General features: G+C 36.6%; 1 protein-coding gene and 1 pseudogene across 1 annotated transcript; one reads left to right on the forward strand and one right to left on the reverse strand.

Moving 5' to 3' along the window:
* Positions 1-13,396: 13,396 nt before the first annotated feature.
* Positions 13,397-15,084, reverse strand: LOC149154519 (galactinol synthase 4-like). The gene is made up of 4 exons (XM_089446039.1): positions 14,653-15,084; positions 14,215-14,535; positions 13,946-14,080; positions 13,397-13,847 (listed from the first exon to the last, which is right to left on the reverse strand). Exons 1-4 carry the CDS (start codon positions 14,980-14,982, stop codon positions 13,593-13,595), a joined length of 1,041 nt encoding a protein of 346 aa, XP_089302165.1. The 5' UTR covers positions 14,983-15,084; the 3' UTR covers positions 13,397-13,592.
* Positions 15,085-18,643: 3,559 nt separating this feature from the next.
* LOC149154520 (U6 spliceosomal RNA) lies at positions 18,644-18,735 on the forward strand (annotated as a pseudogene).
* The last annotated feature ends 399 nt before the right edge of the window (positions 18,736-19,134 follow it).

Genomic DNA, 19,134 nt, shown 5'->3' on the forward strand with positions numbered 1-19,134 from the left:
TCCATGCTTCACACCATTTTATCCAAGCAACTTTCCACCTCATTGGAACCAATATACATGGCCACTTGACCAATGTATACTTCCCCCAAGATACAATGCAAAATAATACGCTGCTAAAAACGTTGGAAATTCTTAATTCTACAAGAAATCATCCACTCTAGATCACAAGCGGTGACTTCAACATGATCACTCGGCTGGAGGAAAAACTAGAAGGTAGAAGGAAGCTGGACAGTGAAAGCAGCAGCTTCAAAGAATACATTCAAAACAATTGGCTAATTGATTTACCATTCGATAATGGTACATTCACATGGAACAATAAAAGGATGGGCTCTCAACAAATCTCATCCAGGTTGGATATATATCTTATCTCAGATAAATCTGTACATTTAGGCGGTGATATTTGCGCCTCAATACTCCCCATTGCCAGCTCGGATCACTGGCCTATTTCCTTGCAATGGAAGAATCCTGGAAATTCAAACAGGAAACCATTTAAATTTGAATATTTTTGGCTCACTCACCCTGAGTTCAAAAATATGGTCAAATCAGCATGGGAGAGCTTCCTGCCCAATGGAAGCTCAATAATGTGTAAATTCCATCAGAGATTGAAGCATATCAAAAGGCAAATCAAGACCTGGAATTACACTACATTCGACAATATATTTCAAGATCAAAAAGTCCTCGAGCAAAATATGAGAGAGCTACAGCAGAAGGTCATTACAGGAGGCAGAACAGAGGAACTAGCAAGTCAAGAACAAGCTCTTCTCACACACTTGGAAGAAAGAAGGAAACAGGAGGAAATGCTCTGGAAACAAAAGTCAAGAATCAGATGGCTAAAACAAGAGAGAAAGAAATACCAAGTTCTTTCATCACACAACTATCCAAAGAAGAATGAATAATACCATCTCGCATATTCAAAATCCACATGGAGATAGAATGGAGAAACAGTACATCAAGAACCACCCACAGATAGACAGCCAACAATAAACGAAATACTTCAGCATATTCCTAGAATTATAACAGAGGAGCACAATCAACTTTTGCTATGACCGGTTACTTTGATGGAAGTAGAGGAGGCTTCAAATTAATTGAAAGCTGGGAAAGCTCTAGGACCTGATGGTTTCACCTCTAAATTCTATCATCACTTCTGGGATTTAATCAAAGTAGAAGTTTGGAATGTGGTAGAAGAATCACAAGTTATGCATTGACTTCTTCCATCTCTCAATGCGACATTCATCGCTCTCATCCCCAAAGAAGCTCAGCCAAGTACTCCGGAGAAATTCAGGCCCATTGCGCTATGTAATGTCATATAAAAAATCATTTCAAAAGTCATTTCCAATCGCCTCAAACTGCTCCTTCCTCTTCTCATTTCACCGGAACAATCTGGCTATGTTGAAGGACGTCAAATCTTCGATGGAATCATTTTGACTCATGAAACCATCCATTCTTTAAAGAGAAACAAACAGGCAGGTATGCTTCTGAAAATCGATCTTTCTAAAGCCTTTGACAAACTTAGCTGGTCTTATATTAAACATATGCTGACTGCCTTCGGATTTAGTCCGACCTGGGTTAGATGGCTTATGAATCTCATAACCTCCCCCTTCTGCTCCATCCTAGTTAATGGAATCCCCTCCAAACCCTACTCCCCATCCACAGGTATTCGTCAAGGTGACCCATTATCCCCATTCCTTTTTATTATTATGGCAGAAAGTCTGGGTCGCCTCATAAAGCAGGTCGTTCAATCTCATGACCTTAGAGGCATCTCTGCGCATGGAACCTCTATGATAACGCATCAACAATTTGTTGATGACAATATGCTATTTGGACACCCTTCTGTCAGAGAAGCCCGCACCTACAAAGCTCTTCTAGAAACCTTTTCAAAAGCCTCTGGAACCACTATAAGTACTACCAAATCTCAAATATTCTTTTTCCACACTCCTGTAGCCCCTCAAAGAATAATCGCCAGAATCATTGGATTCTCTCAAGCTAAACTTCCATCTCATTATTTGGGTGCTCCACTGATAGACTCAACCTTAAAGCATACATCCTGGCAACAACTCATTGAGAAAATTGAAAGTCGCCTATCATCATGGACCTACAGAACTCTCAACATGGTAAGCAGGCTCATCCTGATAAAGGCAGTTTTACAATCCATGCCTCTCTATCTTTTCTTTGTTCTTGCAGCTCCGAAATGGGTGCTCAAAAAAATCAAAACTTTGCAACGCAACCTTTTATGGGGCTCCACAGGGCAAAATCGAAATGGGGCGTTAGTAAAATGGGACATAGTCTGCACACCAAAAAAGCAGGGAGGTCTAGGATTGCGAGACCCGCAACACAGCAACACATTAATGGGAGCACGCATATGGTGGCAATGGGTTTCAAGCCCATAGAAGCCATGGGCACAAATCTGGACTGCAAAATATGTGAACAATCGTCCGCAGGAAGAGTTGATAAGGATCACTAACACAGACACAGGATCTCTAATCTGGAATGCAGCAAAACAACACAGAGAGCTCATACAAAAGCATAGATTTTGGGAGATACGCGAGGGGAGAACTGCGCGTTTCTGGATGGATTCTTGGCAACAGAGACCAAAAATTGTAGAACTCCTACCCTTCACAAATCATAATGGAAACAACATCAACCAGACTGACCATGTAGCACAATTCTAGACTCAAAGTACCAATCAGGGCTTCAGGCAATGGAAACCTACTACACAGATAATACAGAAAGAAACTGAAGCCTATAACTCAGAGCTACACAAAGAACTCACCAGTAGGAGAATTAGATGCAACACTGGAAAAGATGTTCTGAGATGGGGATATACTCCTAGAGGAACATACACAACAAAAGAAGCCTACCAGCTAATGCTCCAAACACAGGAACCAGTTGATCTTGTTTGGAATCGCATATGGACTATAGGGATATGGCCAAAAATCTTTACTTTCACATGGCTGCTCTATCATCAAAGAATTCTCACTTGGGACAACTTAATTAAAAGAGGATTCCAGGGACCCTCCTACTATCCTAATTGTCAAAATCATGAAGAAACTATTCAACACCTCATGGACTCCTGCCACATAGCTAACCAATTGTGGGAAGAACTTACTTTCAGATGTCAGTGACCCTACATAATCTTAGGGGATATAAAAGGTGCCATTCGCAACTAGACTCCAGAGCCATATAATAGAAAAATTCTAAATAAGTTATGGACAATTTTGCCGGGCTTCCTTTTTTGGACAATTTGGAAGGAAAGAAACAAAAGAATTTTCAAAAACCAAAGAACTACTTTAGAGATCATCTGGACCAATTTATGTCAGAATATTCAAGAAACTCTAGCTCTCCAATAGTGGAGTGCTAAGGACTTTCCCACCCAGGCACAGGAACAAAGCATATTGGCCAACTGGAAATTAAAGCTCCTGCATGCACAAATTGATCCCAACAGAGTAAGCACTATCACCAAACAACCCTCACATTAGAATCCCCCCCCCAAAAAAATGTGATAAAGCTAAATTTTGATGGTGCCTCAAAGGGCAACCCAGGTAAAGCAGGCCATGGTGGCATCTTCAGAGGTCATGAAGGCCGACCTTTGCTACTATATTTCATCTTAATTGGATGGGACATGAATAATTCCGTGGGAATGGAAGGACTGTGGCAAGGTATGAACTTAGCACACCAACATAATTTTCATCCCATCATAATAGATGGGGACTCCTAAATTCTGATAAATATGGTTACCCAAATACAATTGGGAATCACAACTTCGCGAGTTGGTACTAGCGGGAGACTAGTGGCCAGGCTTGAACTAATAGAGAAATGAATGAAAAATGAACGAGCTACCACATTTATTCATGTCAAAAGGGACAACAACAAGGTAGCCGATCTCTTGGCAAATATAGGAGTTGAACATGATCAAGTCCTACATTTTGGCACAATCAACATTTTACATGACCAATCTCAATTGCAAGCTTGCACTGACCTGGTGCACAAGGATGCACATCTCCCGGATGCGGGTGATAAACAAGGACAATGAGGTGGCAATCGACTGGGTTGGCATGTGGCAAGACCACATGGCCTTCCGTAGATTGGCACAGTGGTCCAAAATTGGCATTCACTACAGCCATAAATGCACTTTACGCGGGTGCCATCTCCAACCTGTTAACCGTCACCAACCTCGGCTCTGTGCAAACATGAATCCTTGGGAGAATTTCACCTCTGCATCTGTCCATCAACCTCTACAACCTCTGCCAATGCAATGCCTCTGCCCTCAAGCCGCGGCAGCACCCAGCTCCTGCACAACCACCGGGAGACGCTGCCACCTCCTTTGCTGCATTGATTTCGGCCCCGGCATTCACTTCACCCATAGCCTGGATTGCCATTTTATCTTCCCTTCGGCCCTGGCCATTGCTCCCTCCGCTGAGCAGTCCGCAAGTTCAATTGTGTCTCTGCACCACATTGTGCCCAATTCTCGAAGGAATTCTCATACTCCTGCAGACAACATGCCAAGAAGGTGACACTGTATGCGTAGCTGCAGGGGCGGGAGCCGAGGGAGCCTGAGTCACCCCCAACATTCTCCTACTTCAGACACCACTTCCTCCCTGGCAGAGCAGGCCCCCGAGCATTACCCAAATACTCGTAGTGGAAGAGGACGCCTCCACTCGGTGCCCCCTGCCTCGCCTCTTAGTAGCTTTCCATCCATTTCTGCTTCGGCCCCCAAAGGCACTCCACCCATTCCTCAGCTGCATTCCCAGACTGCCCAATTCACCTTCCGCTCCACCCTGTCTAGGCCCATCATCACGGCCACTATATCCATTCTCTTTCACAAGGTGGAGCAGATCACTGAGGAACAGGCCACAGAGGTTGGTGGACGCACCAGTGCAATTATGGAGTAGGGAACTATGGGTGGTGGTAGCACCAAAGTAATTGGGGTACAGGACATTGCAGGTGGTGGGCGCACCACAGAAGGATGCAGCCACACCAAAGCCGAACCAGATATGGTTCAGATGAGCATCCAAGAGGCAGGGGAGAAGAAGACGAGATGTGCAAGGAAGGAGGTGTACAAGGACCAACATGCAGACGAGGCAATGGACCCTTACTGCTGCTTCGTCGAGGAAGAACAACTAGCATTGCAGGCTGGCAACACGGAGACCTCGCTACAGGCAGGTGGCGAAATGGAGGAGTACAGGTGTTTCATCGTGGAGGAACACCTGTTGTCTCCGCCTTGTTCCTAGTCTGGCACCTTGCATGCAGCGTGACTGCCACACAGTATGCCACCTGTCTGCCACTCAGCTTGCCACGCGTCCGCCACTCAGCGTGCTACGTGTCTCAGGTTTTTTAGGACTCTGATTTCTAGTTTTTGTTTCAATGGGGTTTCGGGGGAAAAAACTTTGGGTTTTCGGATTCAGTTGGTTTTTGTCTCATTATGAAACTGACAACAAACTGGGTGCTTTGCTGGTTTCCCCTGCGTGGGCAGCAAACTAATTTTTTGAACTTTTTTCTGTTACGGACTAGTTTTCCTTCTTGGGTAGTCCACATCTAGACTTTGTTGGTTTTTGCCATTCCTCAGGCATGGTTAAGTACAGGCTAAGGCCTCAGTGTATGATATCTTTTTTTTCAGTAATAGAATTAGCATAACTGAATATAAAAAAAAAAAAAAAAAGAGTATGAATATTACTTGATTAAACCTAGATACAAATTTGGTGTACATGTTGAGATATACCTCGTACAATAAGGCATTAGTTAATTATGATAGATACATATCATAAATATGTATTATCAATAGTATATTAGGTAAATGTAGTAGCTAGAGTGAAGTACAGACATTTATGTGAAAAACATCTTGTAATGGCCTTAGGAAAAGAGTTTGGTAAGGAGTTTGAGTCCAATATAAAGATATAAGATAGAAATCATTAAACTTCATATGAGGTAATTTAGCTGTCGATGGTTAATGGTTGAGGACAAAGGTGTTTATCTAAATGAATACGTGGGTGTTGTTCATGTCATGCACTATTATTATATTGCAAATATCATGTTTTTGACTAGATTTTTCAACATATACTAGGGTTTCTAACTATAAATTTGTTGATAATGATATGTTGATATGCTTGTTCATATTATGAATTTTCTTACTATGTTATTTCTTTCATGATTATGCGTCGGAAAAAAATCTTGTGTTAAGAAAATGATAGAATTAATGTGATGAATAGTTGCTTGACATTGCAGTAAAACTATAAGTATATGGTTAAGAATATATTTATAGTTGACTTAAGTATTGTGTATATTATTTAAAAAAAAATCCAATGTGATGTCCCCTAAGTATCACAATAAAGGTACAACTAGATCAATGGATATAAAAACATAGGTTTATCCATTAAATCCAATTATTTCTTGGAAAAGATAACCACATCACAACTAAGGTCTAACATTCCATCCTTCACTTTTTAGCTTCTAAGCAATGTATTTATTCTCAACTACTTACATATTTGGGTCGTCTTCTTTTTGTGTACATGATGCAAATCAATTTTAAATAAAGGGGCACTTACCTCAAGACACCTCAACTAGGGATACAATCCAAATTAACACAAACCTCATAGCCAATAAATAATTACTTGAAATTTTAATATAACAATATGATATTCTACTTACCTCATTCATTTTGCATGCGTCAAATTCATGCACTACCCTTAGTTTCTTAAGTGCATACTTAGATATCAAGAAATGCCTCTAAATGAGTTGGTACTAAAGTCCATGAACATTAGTATCTTCCATCATCACCTTAATAGAATCATGTAAGTTCTCCTTTTATTTAACAAAATCGAAGGTAAGGTTAGCAATATGTTTTTCTTGATCTTACATACAAGGATTATCTCAAAAGCTACAGTAGTTCACACACCAATCTTGTTGATAATGGTTTCTCTCGCCAAAGATGGCCCAATAAGTTCTCATGGTTCATATTATACAAATTTTATACCCATTTAATGCATACTTCTTTCTTCCCACTTCTTTATTAACTTAACACAATCTTTAATCCCATGTACTGCCTTATGAAAATTACCACATTGAGATCTTTACAAGTGAAGGCACTTGCATGAAATATGACCAACCTTCATGAAATTAAAAAATTTAGGAGTTACTCTTCTCCCTATGCATCCTCCATGGTTGTCTTATTCTTATCCTATACTTAATCCACTTTTCACCATATAGATACTCTTTTTAATCTTCTAACACTTATAATGAACGATAATTATCGACATTATGCATCATATTTCACAAAATCCATCATGCATAGTGTTGAGGCTACTAGTATATATAATATGTCAACGATGAAGACCATAACTATGATTTACACATATCTCATAGTACTCTCCCATAAGACCTCTTGAAAAATAAATCATTATAGGATTTTGACTAATATATCCTAACATTCTTATGCAAAATTGGTATATACCACATGCCATCTCTAATATACTCTTCCTTATTTCAAGTCTTAAACTTCATTAATAATATATAGCTAATCCATGTTAACATTATATCGTTATAGATGCAATACTTTTACTAAAACCACCAATGGACTCTATGCACATACCAAACTCGAATACCTCTTATTATAGAATCTACTAATTGTAATAGAATAATGTGAGTAGAGAAAAGTACAATAAACCACTCATCATACTAATCATCGTAAATGATGTACAAAATCTTACTCTAAATCTTTACCAAAGTTTTTCTTAATCTGATATAACCCTCTCATTGTTTCACAATTAAATATTCTTCAATAATAATAATTTAATCTTAAGGTCACCGTTAAGCTAGAAACCAAATTAGCGTATGAGAACCCCTTGTTCGTGGGTGAAGAGACTTGCCCTCACACAAAGATTGACTAATAAAGTTTATTAAGGTGTACATACTCTACCCCCCTCGAGATTTGAACTTGTGATCTCTTACAAGGAAACACATGTTCTTAGAAATTAGGCCCACTCAAGTTATATTGTGTGTTTATTAACATGTTAATACTATTACTTCATAAAATATAATAATCTCAATAATATTTTGATTTTTTTTACTTATTTTGAAATAACTTTGGTTTGTGAGTTTTTATTTAAAATATTTTATTTTCCAAGAAGGAAAAATTGTAATTTTCTATTCCATTAGATAATAAAAATCACATAAAAACTATGGCAATCTTAATAATATTGAAATATTTTGATCTTTTTGATTTATTTTAAAATAAATCTAAATATGAATTGATTTGTGAGTTTTTCACCGTGACAACATTTCCTTTTCCAAGAAGAAAATGACAACTTTCAATCCATTATAAATGGAGATCGCATTTTCCACACTAATAATAAAAACTAGCATAGGTGCATATTGAGCTTACTAGAGTGCAAGTGCACACTGCATTCACAAGGTTAATATTATAGTAACAACATGCATTAATTTCTTATTCTTTATAAAATAATCTTATATATTCCTTATTTTTCTTTATTTCTCCTTTTTCACTTCTGGTCATCCCTTTGAAGAAGGACCATGATGACTAACAGGGAACATAACACATGATTTCATGGGTTATTAATGAATACCCTTGAATTCTCTAAATATTGATAAATATTTTTCAAAATTATTTTTTTGGGCCTCTTTCCAATAAAAATACACCTTATTTTTACTATATAACCCCTTTTATACCCCCAAACATATACACCCATCGATGCCCTATATCACTCCCCAATACCTATAGACCCCTTAATTCTCTACATCACCCTCCAATATCTATACACCCCTCGATACCCTACATCAACCTCTAATATCTATACACCCCTTGATACCCTACATCACCCCCCAATACCATTATGTTGACTTTATTTTTCGCAATTTTAAATGTCCCTTTAATAAGGTATTGCTCCACAATATGAATCGCTCCAAGTAAAAATACCCCTTATTTTTACTAGAGATGCTCTTTTATTCTGCCAATACCAATAACCACCCCGCCTCCTTCCCCCCCCCCCCCCCCCCAAACCCAATACCCTACACCCCCTTCCCAATACTTACAATTCATTGACTTTATTTTCACAATTTTAAATGCTCCTTTATGGATGAATGTAATAAGATATTGATCCACAGAGGGAAGCCCTCTTAGAAGGCGAGCGATCAAAGTCCTTAAAAAGATCCATTTTCGTATTTAAATAAGATGTAATAGTTTCATGATGCATTTTTGTTCCACTAATGGAGCAATAGCTACAACCCCCTTGAGGAGGAAAGTCCTCTATATATATCTTCAACTTTATCACTCAAGAAAGAAGTGGATTCCCCAATAATTTACCTCATTTTGACTAAAGCTAATATCTAAATTCAATTCATTTAGACAAAATTATCTCTTTGATTTTGATTTGGTTTCTTTTTTTCCTAATAAAAAATTATCTAAAACATAGCATCAAGCAAATTATAAATATCCTAAAAAATATCATTTGTTACACTTAAATGTTATGTTCTCATAATCCAAAGAATATCTTTAAAAAAAAACATATAACTATATTTTATACCAATTACGATTATCTCCAACTTTACATATATTTTCACATAAAAAACAATACCCTTGTTATATTAAATTTAATTAATTTAAGAAAAAAAATGAAGTCCTCACCACATATTCCTAATTGATTGTAAAAAAATATCAAACTCGAACAATCATTTGTTATACTCTATAATAAATTTCCAAATTCCCATCTTGCCAAATTTTGTGGCATTGTCCTTCTCAGTCAGAATCTATTTTGAAGTTGCTAAATTGATTTATAGAAGCAATATGGACTGACCATGCAATGATGTCTTGTCAAACGTGCATTGAAGAATTAAGAGCAATAGAAGATAGTCTCATCCTTATCATTGATGAAGCTTCTGAGGGTTATCTCACGGAGAATACAAAGGATAGACTTGTTCAGTTGGAATCTAGAAAAAAAGAAATTTTGTATGAACAAGAAGCTACTTGGAGACTTAAGAGTAGTATTGTTTGGCTTATGGCAAGAGATGACAGTACAAAAAAAATTCATAATGTTGCAAAAGGCAAGAAATCTACAAATACTATATGGGAACTGCATGACCTAGCAGGTAATAGAGCCTCTTTGTTTGAAGATCTTGCAAATATGGGAAAGTCTCATTTTGAATCCTTGTTTAAATAACCTCAATAAGAAATGATAACAAAAGTTGTGTGATTGCCTTCTTTTTTCGTAGTTTTTCAAATAATGTAAAGAATGCGCCTATAATGGAGGAAATGACATCTGAAGAATTAAAAGAGGTGTTGTCAATTTTTCAAAAGGACAAGAGTCTTGGTCTTGACAAGTGGTGAGTGAAAATTTTCATTGCTTTTTATGAACTAATTGGAGATGATATTCTTTGTGTTGTGGAAAAATTATGAACTACAGGGTTGGTTCTATATTCATTTAATAGTACTTTTATCGCTCAAATTCCAAAAGTAGACAACCCTACTACTTTTGACGAGTTTCAACGCATATCTCTATGTGATTGTGTATATAAGGTCATTGCCCATCATTTAAAGCCAATATTATCTAAAGCGATATCAAAAGAGTAGTTTAGCTTCCTTGAAGGGTGTCAAATCCATGAAGCTATTGGAGTAGCCGAGGAAGGACTACATAGTCTAAAATTAAGGAATATCGAAGGTGCAATTCTGAAGATTGACCTTTCAAAAGTATATGATCGAGTAAGCTGGATCTATATTTGTCTCTTACTTACACATCTGGGGTTTAGTATTCCAATTGTAAACTGGATTATGAGCTACATAACCTTTATTTCCTTCGTTGTTTAGATAAATTGATCAACCCATGATCAACCTCACCTTTCTTTCATGCTCAAAGAGGTCTTTGGCAAGTTTGATGTCAATTATCACCTCTTCTCTTTTTATTGGCCACTGAAGGATTAAGTCGAATTGTTGGGAGGCTAAAAGAAGTGGTTCTTTGAAAGGATTATGTGTATTTTTTGGGCTTCTCACTTCAAATTTACTATTTGTAGATAACATTCTCATCTTTTGTGATGTTACAAGAAGATATTCTACAACCATCAAATATGCACTTGCTCTCTTTGAAGTTGTTAAAGGTATTAAGATTAACATAACAAAATCTACTTTATCTATTTGTGGGTTGAATGTTGAAGATATGGATTTTTATCAAGGTATGTTTCCCTTTGTCACAGATGAGATTGTTGTGGGATTGAAATATTTTGGATTTAAGTTAAAACCTAACTCATATAAAGTTGCAGAAGGATTTTGGTTAATAGAAAAAATTGAAAAAAGGCTTAAAAATTGGAGCTTAAGATGGCTTTCTAGAGCTGGAAGACTTTTTCTTATTAAATCAGTCCTTGAGGCAATATTAGTTTCTTGGATGTGGCTTTCCTGGATTCCAAAACGCATATTAAACAAGATAAAAAAAACATTGTAATCTTTTATGGTCAGGTTTATCAGATCACTCTATTCTTCCATGGGTAATCCGGATAATAATAGCTGCTCCTAAAGATTTTGGAGGTTAGGGTTTAAAGGACTTACATTTTTTTTCAAAAGCTTTAGCAACTAAAGTTGGTTGGAGATTATTAAAAACTCACTCTCTTTGGACGAAAGTGGTGTATATGAAATATATACACCCTATGCAGTTAGAGGACTAGATTTGTTTACCCAATAAATTGAAAACCAATGTTTCTATCATTTGGAAAGTTGTTCTCTCGTAATTTTTATTGATTGATTCAAGCCTAGCTTGGAAAGTGGGTGATGGATCACATTTAAAGGTTGGCATCAATCCTTGGATTGGAATTCATATTGATCACAGACTTCTTGAACATTTGATTGAATATCTACATGGTAATGAGCTCGCTTACTTGAGTCAAATTGTAGATCTAGCACAAACAAATCTATGGAATCGAGGTTGGGTTTTGAAAGATCATTTAGGCATACCCATGCATCTTCATCATTTCTAGATTAGATATATTGGCAGTTTACGTGCATCACATATCATATTAGTTCAGGAGGAGGATGAGTTGGTTTGGTCCCATGATCCCTAAGGGGTTTATACGCTAAAATTTGGATATACTTTTCTTATATCTGATAGATTGTAGGATATTCATGAGGACTGGTGGAAACTTTTATGGAAAATTAAAGTTCCCAACTTGGGAGAATTTAACAAGGAGATGTTTTCAAGGCCCAAACAAATGTGTCCTATGCAAAGTTGATGATTCAAGAATCTCTCAATCATTTATTCTTACTGTGTCCTTATTTTAAAGGTGTTTGGAAATATGTTATGAAAAAGTTCATATTTGCAGGTATTTGGTTAGGTGAAGAGTTAATGGGGGTATGGATTCAGTGGACTCATTGAGGGAGAACAAATTGTATCAAGTATTGCCTCTTTTAATAGTTTGGGGAGTTTGGCTTGCAAGAAATAGAGCTATCTTTGAAGATGACATCTTTCGCATTGAAGTTTTTGCGACACAAATTTTAGTTGTTTATGACCACCTCTTGAAGGACCAAAGAGATAATAACAATAGAATCCTCAATCCAACAGTTGTTGATAGATCTCATCCTTGGGAATTCTTTGATGGGACTTCGCAAGGAGACGCTCTTGGATGTGGGGGAGGATTTGTATTACATATTTTGGAAACTCATTTATTCTCTCTAAAAATGGGCTTGGGAGCAAGTTCCAACAACTATGCACAGCTCTTATCCTCAAAATTGTTGTTTATGTTTACAATTGAGAATGGAGTGGATAGTCTTTCTAAAGAAAAATTATAATTGGATTTTGAGACCTCATAGATCAAAAACAACAACAAAATGATCAGCTATATGAATTTTATCCTAAACCATTCATTAATAAAACTGATTAAATATGACAATTTTCTTTAAGACTTTTTATTATATCTTCATTTATTCATACTTATCTCATATAACAATTACATGTACCAACACTGTTTTGATATATATATTTAGTTTTATTATAGTTATTTTGGAAAACGATGACTATATAACCCCTCTTTCTAGAATCCTAATAAATCATCATATTTAAATGTATACTTGTTATATATATATATATATATATAAAAAAAATAAAATTACACCTTTTTCCTACCCAAAAAAACTATATAACATTGCTGATGACTAATGATGAAAGATACCAGTGAAGTTTGGCTTTTACTAGCCATCAGGGTTTATTAAATTTTATAATAATTCATAATTACGTCACATTGCATGCGTGTAAATATTTTCATATCGATGCAGAATTAAATGAAAATTAAATATTTTTTGAATTACAGAAAACGAAAGAGTAACCATGTACCTCCAGTCATACAAATGTTAATTTGTATATTTACAAATATTAAATAAATTCGATTAATTTACAACCATGTACGTCAAGTCTTACAAAAGTCAATTTGTATATTTACAAATATTAAATAAATTCGATTAATTTACAACCAATAACCTCATCTTTGAGGACATACAGTATGATCTTCTGTATGATATACAAATTGTCCCCGTCTATGCCGGTGGATTAAAATATACATATATAATAAATATCTTATGCTACAGGCGACTTCTGCAAATTTGAAATCTCTTAAGCTGCAGGCGGTGCAGGCATTAAGTTGGGATTTGTTGGCGTCGCAGCAGCAAAGAATGAATTAGCAGCCACTCGTTGCAGATCATTTGATTTTCCATCCAACTCTGAAATTGGATCTGGAATTATGTCGCATGATCCCGAGTGATCCAACGAGGGGTCATTGTATATGTCCCACCATTTCTGCACCAGCGTCTTTATATCTTCCCTCTCCATATTTTCCTCCTCCCCACTGTACCTCCACGGCTTCGATCCCTGCACATCCACATTCATCCATTAATATAATCTCGTCTTTCATATATAAATCATATTGTTTCTATCGAACCCAAATTTGGAGTGAAAAGAAAGCTTACAGCAGCACAGTAGTGAACAACTTTGACAGTGTCCAAGTCCACGTTCTGGGGATGCCGCCACATCATGGCTAGAACCAGATTGTACACCAGAGGGATGGGTTTGTATATCTTTTCAAAAAACATGTTCAAGAAATCCTACAAACCATATACCACAATTTAGTCAAAATTAGATCTGGTAAACCAAACAATAATGTGCACGATCCTGACTGTAAACGAGAACCAAACAAAAATGTGCATGATCCTCACTGAAATCGAGAACAGATCCAGACCTGTTCTGCGAAGGGCGTTGGCACAGTAGCCATCAGAGTTTCCAAAAGGCAGTCGAAGGTCAGCTGACTCGGCTCAAAAACAAACATTCCAGCGTTGAAGTATGGAGAGGGCCGTTGCCCTAATTCCACGGGCCATGACACCTTCTCTGGACACTGCTGGCAGTATCCGATGTTGTACTGCGGAGTGTGGCTCCATGTCTTCTCGCAGAAGCAATCCATGACAGCATAGAAATATCCATGGGGCATGTCAAAAAGATGGTCAATGTTGTCAAAGACTTGGATGTCTGCATCTAGATATACCATCTTGCTGTACTCCTCAAACTGTCCATCACCCAAAACAAAACAAGATTGTTAATAACTAACTATATTCAGGTATGTAGGAAAGATATTGATGTTAAAATGTATGTAGGTATGGAGATTTGCAAGAAATGAAAATACCTCCCAAATACGGAGTTTGGAGTAGTTGAGGACATAGTAAGGCATTGAGAATTGCACTTGATTCTCCGGGGGATGGATGGGTTGAATCTGGCGAACAATACAACCCTGTCTTCGCAATTGCAGGCGATGATCCTCCGGAACATCGGGCAACACAGCAACGACGAGAGGATATGCGCTCTTCACCTTGCGGAGACCCTTTGCAAGACCGACCACACCTTTCACATAGTCGCCACATCCCGCCAAGAAAGTCACGAACGCTCTGCACTTCGTCTTGGCCGCCGCAGCCTTTGCAGCGAAGAGCTGATCTACAGCAGAAATTTCTGGATTCATGGTTAGAGGAAGTCCGAGGAGAATAGATAGTCTGGAATTCAATAGTCTGTTGTAAAGAAGAACCGATTTGCAGAACACGAGTGTAGAAGTGTAGTGTGTGTTTTGCTTCAATGGGAGCGTTTGTTTTATAGACAAAGAGGTCGGCTGTTAGGGATAAAGTTGATTGAAAATAATGAAATCCAGAATGCAATAGCCAATAGTAAAATGACACGATAGCATGGACGTGTCAAATCGTGTATGGTCTGAGTGGAATTCGGAAAGTCGGACATAGCTCTCCGAAACTTCGGGGTGTTGAAAAGGCGTCACTGGAATGGTTGGAAGGAAGGGAAAGTTGGAGACACAGACACAGACAGGCGTTTGAGGAAGTTGACACGAAGCAACGGTCGGTTGACTGATGAAACGGTTTCTTACGGGTAAGGACAGGACATTGAGTCGGCGGTGAATATTTTATTAAGTGGATATATAGAAGTCGGGTGTGAATATTTATTAAGTGGATATATAGAGGAGGACTTTTGCATTTGAAGGCGTAACCAACGGCACTAACTGATCGTCTCTGCTCCGGCTAGTCTTTCAGTATGTGGAGAAGACTAGTTGGTCGGATTGTAACGTTTATTGTAATTGAATGTGATTTGAGATGGTAATTAGTTTTTATTGGAAGTGTGGGTTGATAAGTGTAGTTTTTAAAAAATAAACAGCCTTGTGATTCCAGGGGTGAATTAAAGAGAATCAATGGATCGAAATAGATTTTGATTCTTATACAGATAATTTAATTGATTTAGATTTAGATGCATGTCTAATTAAAAAAATTCCTAATATATTCATAAAAACTAGTCACATTTTTTATACAAAATTTTAAAGTAGAAACACTAATCCACTTAGATATCAATATAATAGACTTAGATATCAATATAATAATTTGTGAAAAGTTTAATTATAGTAGAAAACTGTTTTTTTCCAAAACCAAATAAATTAGAAAGTTTGTAAAAAGTTTTTATCTATGACAAAATTGTCTATTACTGTTTCAACCCTGAAGCTTTTATTTATGACAAAATTGTCTTTTACTTCTTCAACCCTGATCAGATTACTTGGCTCATTTAGTGTTAGCTTGGACAACCTATCAGTTTGTGAATTATGTTGGCTAAAAATATGTTTGAAAAAGATGGCCTAAAACTTTACTTTTAGCCCTTCAATATTGTCTTGCCAAAAATACATGAAAGCACTTGGAGTTGAGTATGTCCATTTACCCAATCAATGACTATCTTGGAATCACCAAGAAATTGTATAAAGAAAAGCATTTTTTGAGTTAAAAGTACATTAAACCCCATAAAGCCATTAGTTATACTCTAGTGTTTGTATCATAGCCTCCTCACATTGAAAGTATCTATGTTTTTTGTTCACAACTATTTGCATACCTGTTCCAAACAAGAACCTAGTCTGAAAATTGAGGAGGGAAAGAGTATTTGACTACATTGTACTTATATTCTCTATGAAATCCCTTAAAGTAACCAACAACTTTCAAACTAACAATTGATGCAAATATATGTGAGTTTTGATCCAAAAATATGTGAGTTTTTAAATAAAGCACAATTCATTTGTCTCCAGTGCACCCTATCACAAAAATAGGAAGAACTCTAAATTTCTTAACTCAAAAATACAACTTCAATAGATTCTCTTGAAAGGTAAAATCTTCCCAAACAAAAGAGAGTTTTAAGATCTCTAATATATCCTTCCACTCAAGTTTGGAGAACTCACACAAAACAAATAAGTGATCAATATATTTAGCTTGTTGACTACGAAGGACACAAAAGCTAGGACCACAAACTCCCCTCTTTATGTAGTTGTCCCAAGTCAATATCTTATTTTCAAGTACTAGCTAACTAAAGCACTTGAGATTTAAGGCGCAAAGCCATTTCCAAATATACATATGCCACCATTTTTCCTTAACAATCATAAAGGAATAAGAAATTGCTTCATATGCTTCTTTAGTTGTTACCAGACCAATGGATACATTCCAACTCCATACTATTTCATATTTCCTTCCTGTAAAATAAATACCATATTGTGACAACCCATTTATTTATATATGTCTGAGTCCTCTATAAAGATTCCTTGAAGTCCCAAAGCATTAGCTTGTAATTAGCCACTAATTGTTTCGTCCAATGTAAGTGTTTTTATTTGACAAAAAATATAAAACCATTTCTATTTAAAAGAAGAACAAGATCCAAGGGTAACATATAGAATTCCTCTCCTCTAATAAATGGATCCAAACCTAGAAGGATGTTTTTGCCATCTCCGACATTCTCCAAATTCAAAGAAAAGAATCCATTAAAGCTCTACAACTATTTGAAGCACATGAATTAAGTTTACAAGGTTTCATAATCTAGTCAATAAGAGATAACTTCTTAAAGCATTTGGATATCATGACATCACTCCAAAGACCAACCTCAGTGATCACTCCCCACAAACTCTTCATACATAGAGCTTTCCCAAACTAGAGGATATTTTAAAGCCCCTTACCCCTAGTTTCTTTGGAAGTCATAGACTCTCCCAACTGGCTAAAAGGACTCATTTCTTAGCTTTATTACCAGACCATAAGAAGTTGAACATTCTTTCCTGATTGAGTTTAAGATGTACTTGGGAATCTTGGATAAAGAGAGCTAATAAACAAGTATGTTTTCCAAGAAAATTTTGAAAAGAATCATCTTGCCACCAAGTGATAGCCATCTGAAACATCAAATTTCCACTTTCTTTTCCACCTTTTTTAGAAGCCAAAACCAATCTTCCTTCAAATAATTATTTGGATTTATAAAGTAACCTGGATTATTAAAACCTGAATCAATAGAGTCATGTTGGAAAGGTAGCAAGGGTACTATCTGGGATAAGGTTTGTTCTTCTACAAAATGAGTGAAGAAGCAAGATTTTTAACCATTGATTTCCATTCTAGATGCCTTACAAGAAAATTGAAGAAATTCTTCAAAGGTTGACCATTATTCCATATATGCTCTCCCAAATAGTATCACATCATCTAGAAACAATAAATGACTTATAAAAATCCTAGTAGCCACATTTACCCCTTTGATCTTGCCATCCCTCTGAGCCTTCCCAATCAATCTACTCAAGCCTTCCATGACTAATAAAGACAACAAAGGTGATAGAGTACACCCTATTTGTAAACCCTTATTTCTTTTGAAAAAAAATGAAAGGAGATCCATTGATAAGAACAACAAAATTAGTTGAAGATATACACCCCATTATCTAGTCTTACCTCAAGGCCCAAACCAATTTGTAAAAGTACAAGTCTCAAGAATCTGCAATCCACTCTATCATAGGATTTGACTAGGTCATCTTCTAGAACTAAAGCTTCTAGGTTTTTAACTTTGATTGAATGTATACATTCTCGTACAACTTCCACAACATCCAAAATTTGATGATTCTCTAGAAAACCAAATTGTTCCTTTGTCATGCACTCAACTAGCTTACTTTTGATTCAATTAGCAATCACTTTGGCAATGCTTTTTTAGACCAGATTACAAAAGGAAATTGGTCTAAAACCATTGAAAGAGGAGGGATTAGAGCATTTAGTTACTAGTACAATAAAATTTGTATTAAGGGCAATAGATAGTTTCCCAAGAACTCTAGTGCCCTCCACAATAGCCAACAATTATGAACCTGATAAAATGGGAATAATAAGCAAAAGATTACCTTGGCCTACGTAAGGATGACACACAAAATAAAGAAATGGTCCAAATATTTTGGCTCGGTTATCTTCACCTTCCATTCAATCCCCTTGGTAAATGAAGCAAAGAATAATGTGATAGGGTTTAATAGGAAGTGAGTAATAGCCATGAAAACTCTACTAGGTTTTAGGGTTCCATCTGTGGGTTCATTATGGAGGAATATAGGTTTTGTGTTGGCAGTAACATTTCTATGTAATATTTTTCAAATTGTTCTTTTGGACGGGGTTCAATGGTGGATAGGGATGTGCATACATGAGAATAAGAGGATGAGGTTTGGGCCTAAGAAGATTTGGTTTGTGGCTCTCGAGGTATTGGTATTGGAAGCAGGTCCCTACTTCCCTATGTAAATTGCAGGTTCATGAGCTGGCATATACTCTTATTACATAATTAATGTGTTGATAAAGGTAGGTTCAGT

Source organism: Pinus tabuliformis, chromosome 9, assembly GCF_031772625.1.
Source record: "Pinus tabuliformis cultivar Carrire ecotype Pingquan chromosome 9, CPIR1, whole genome shotgun sequence".
NCBI classification, from domain to species: domain Eukaryota; kingdom Viridiplantae; phylum Streptophyta; class Pinopsida; order Pinales; family Pinaceae; genus Pinus; species Pinus tabuliformis.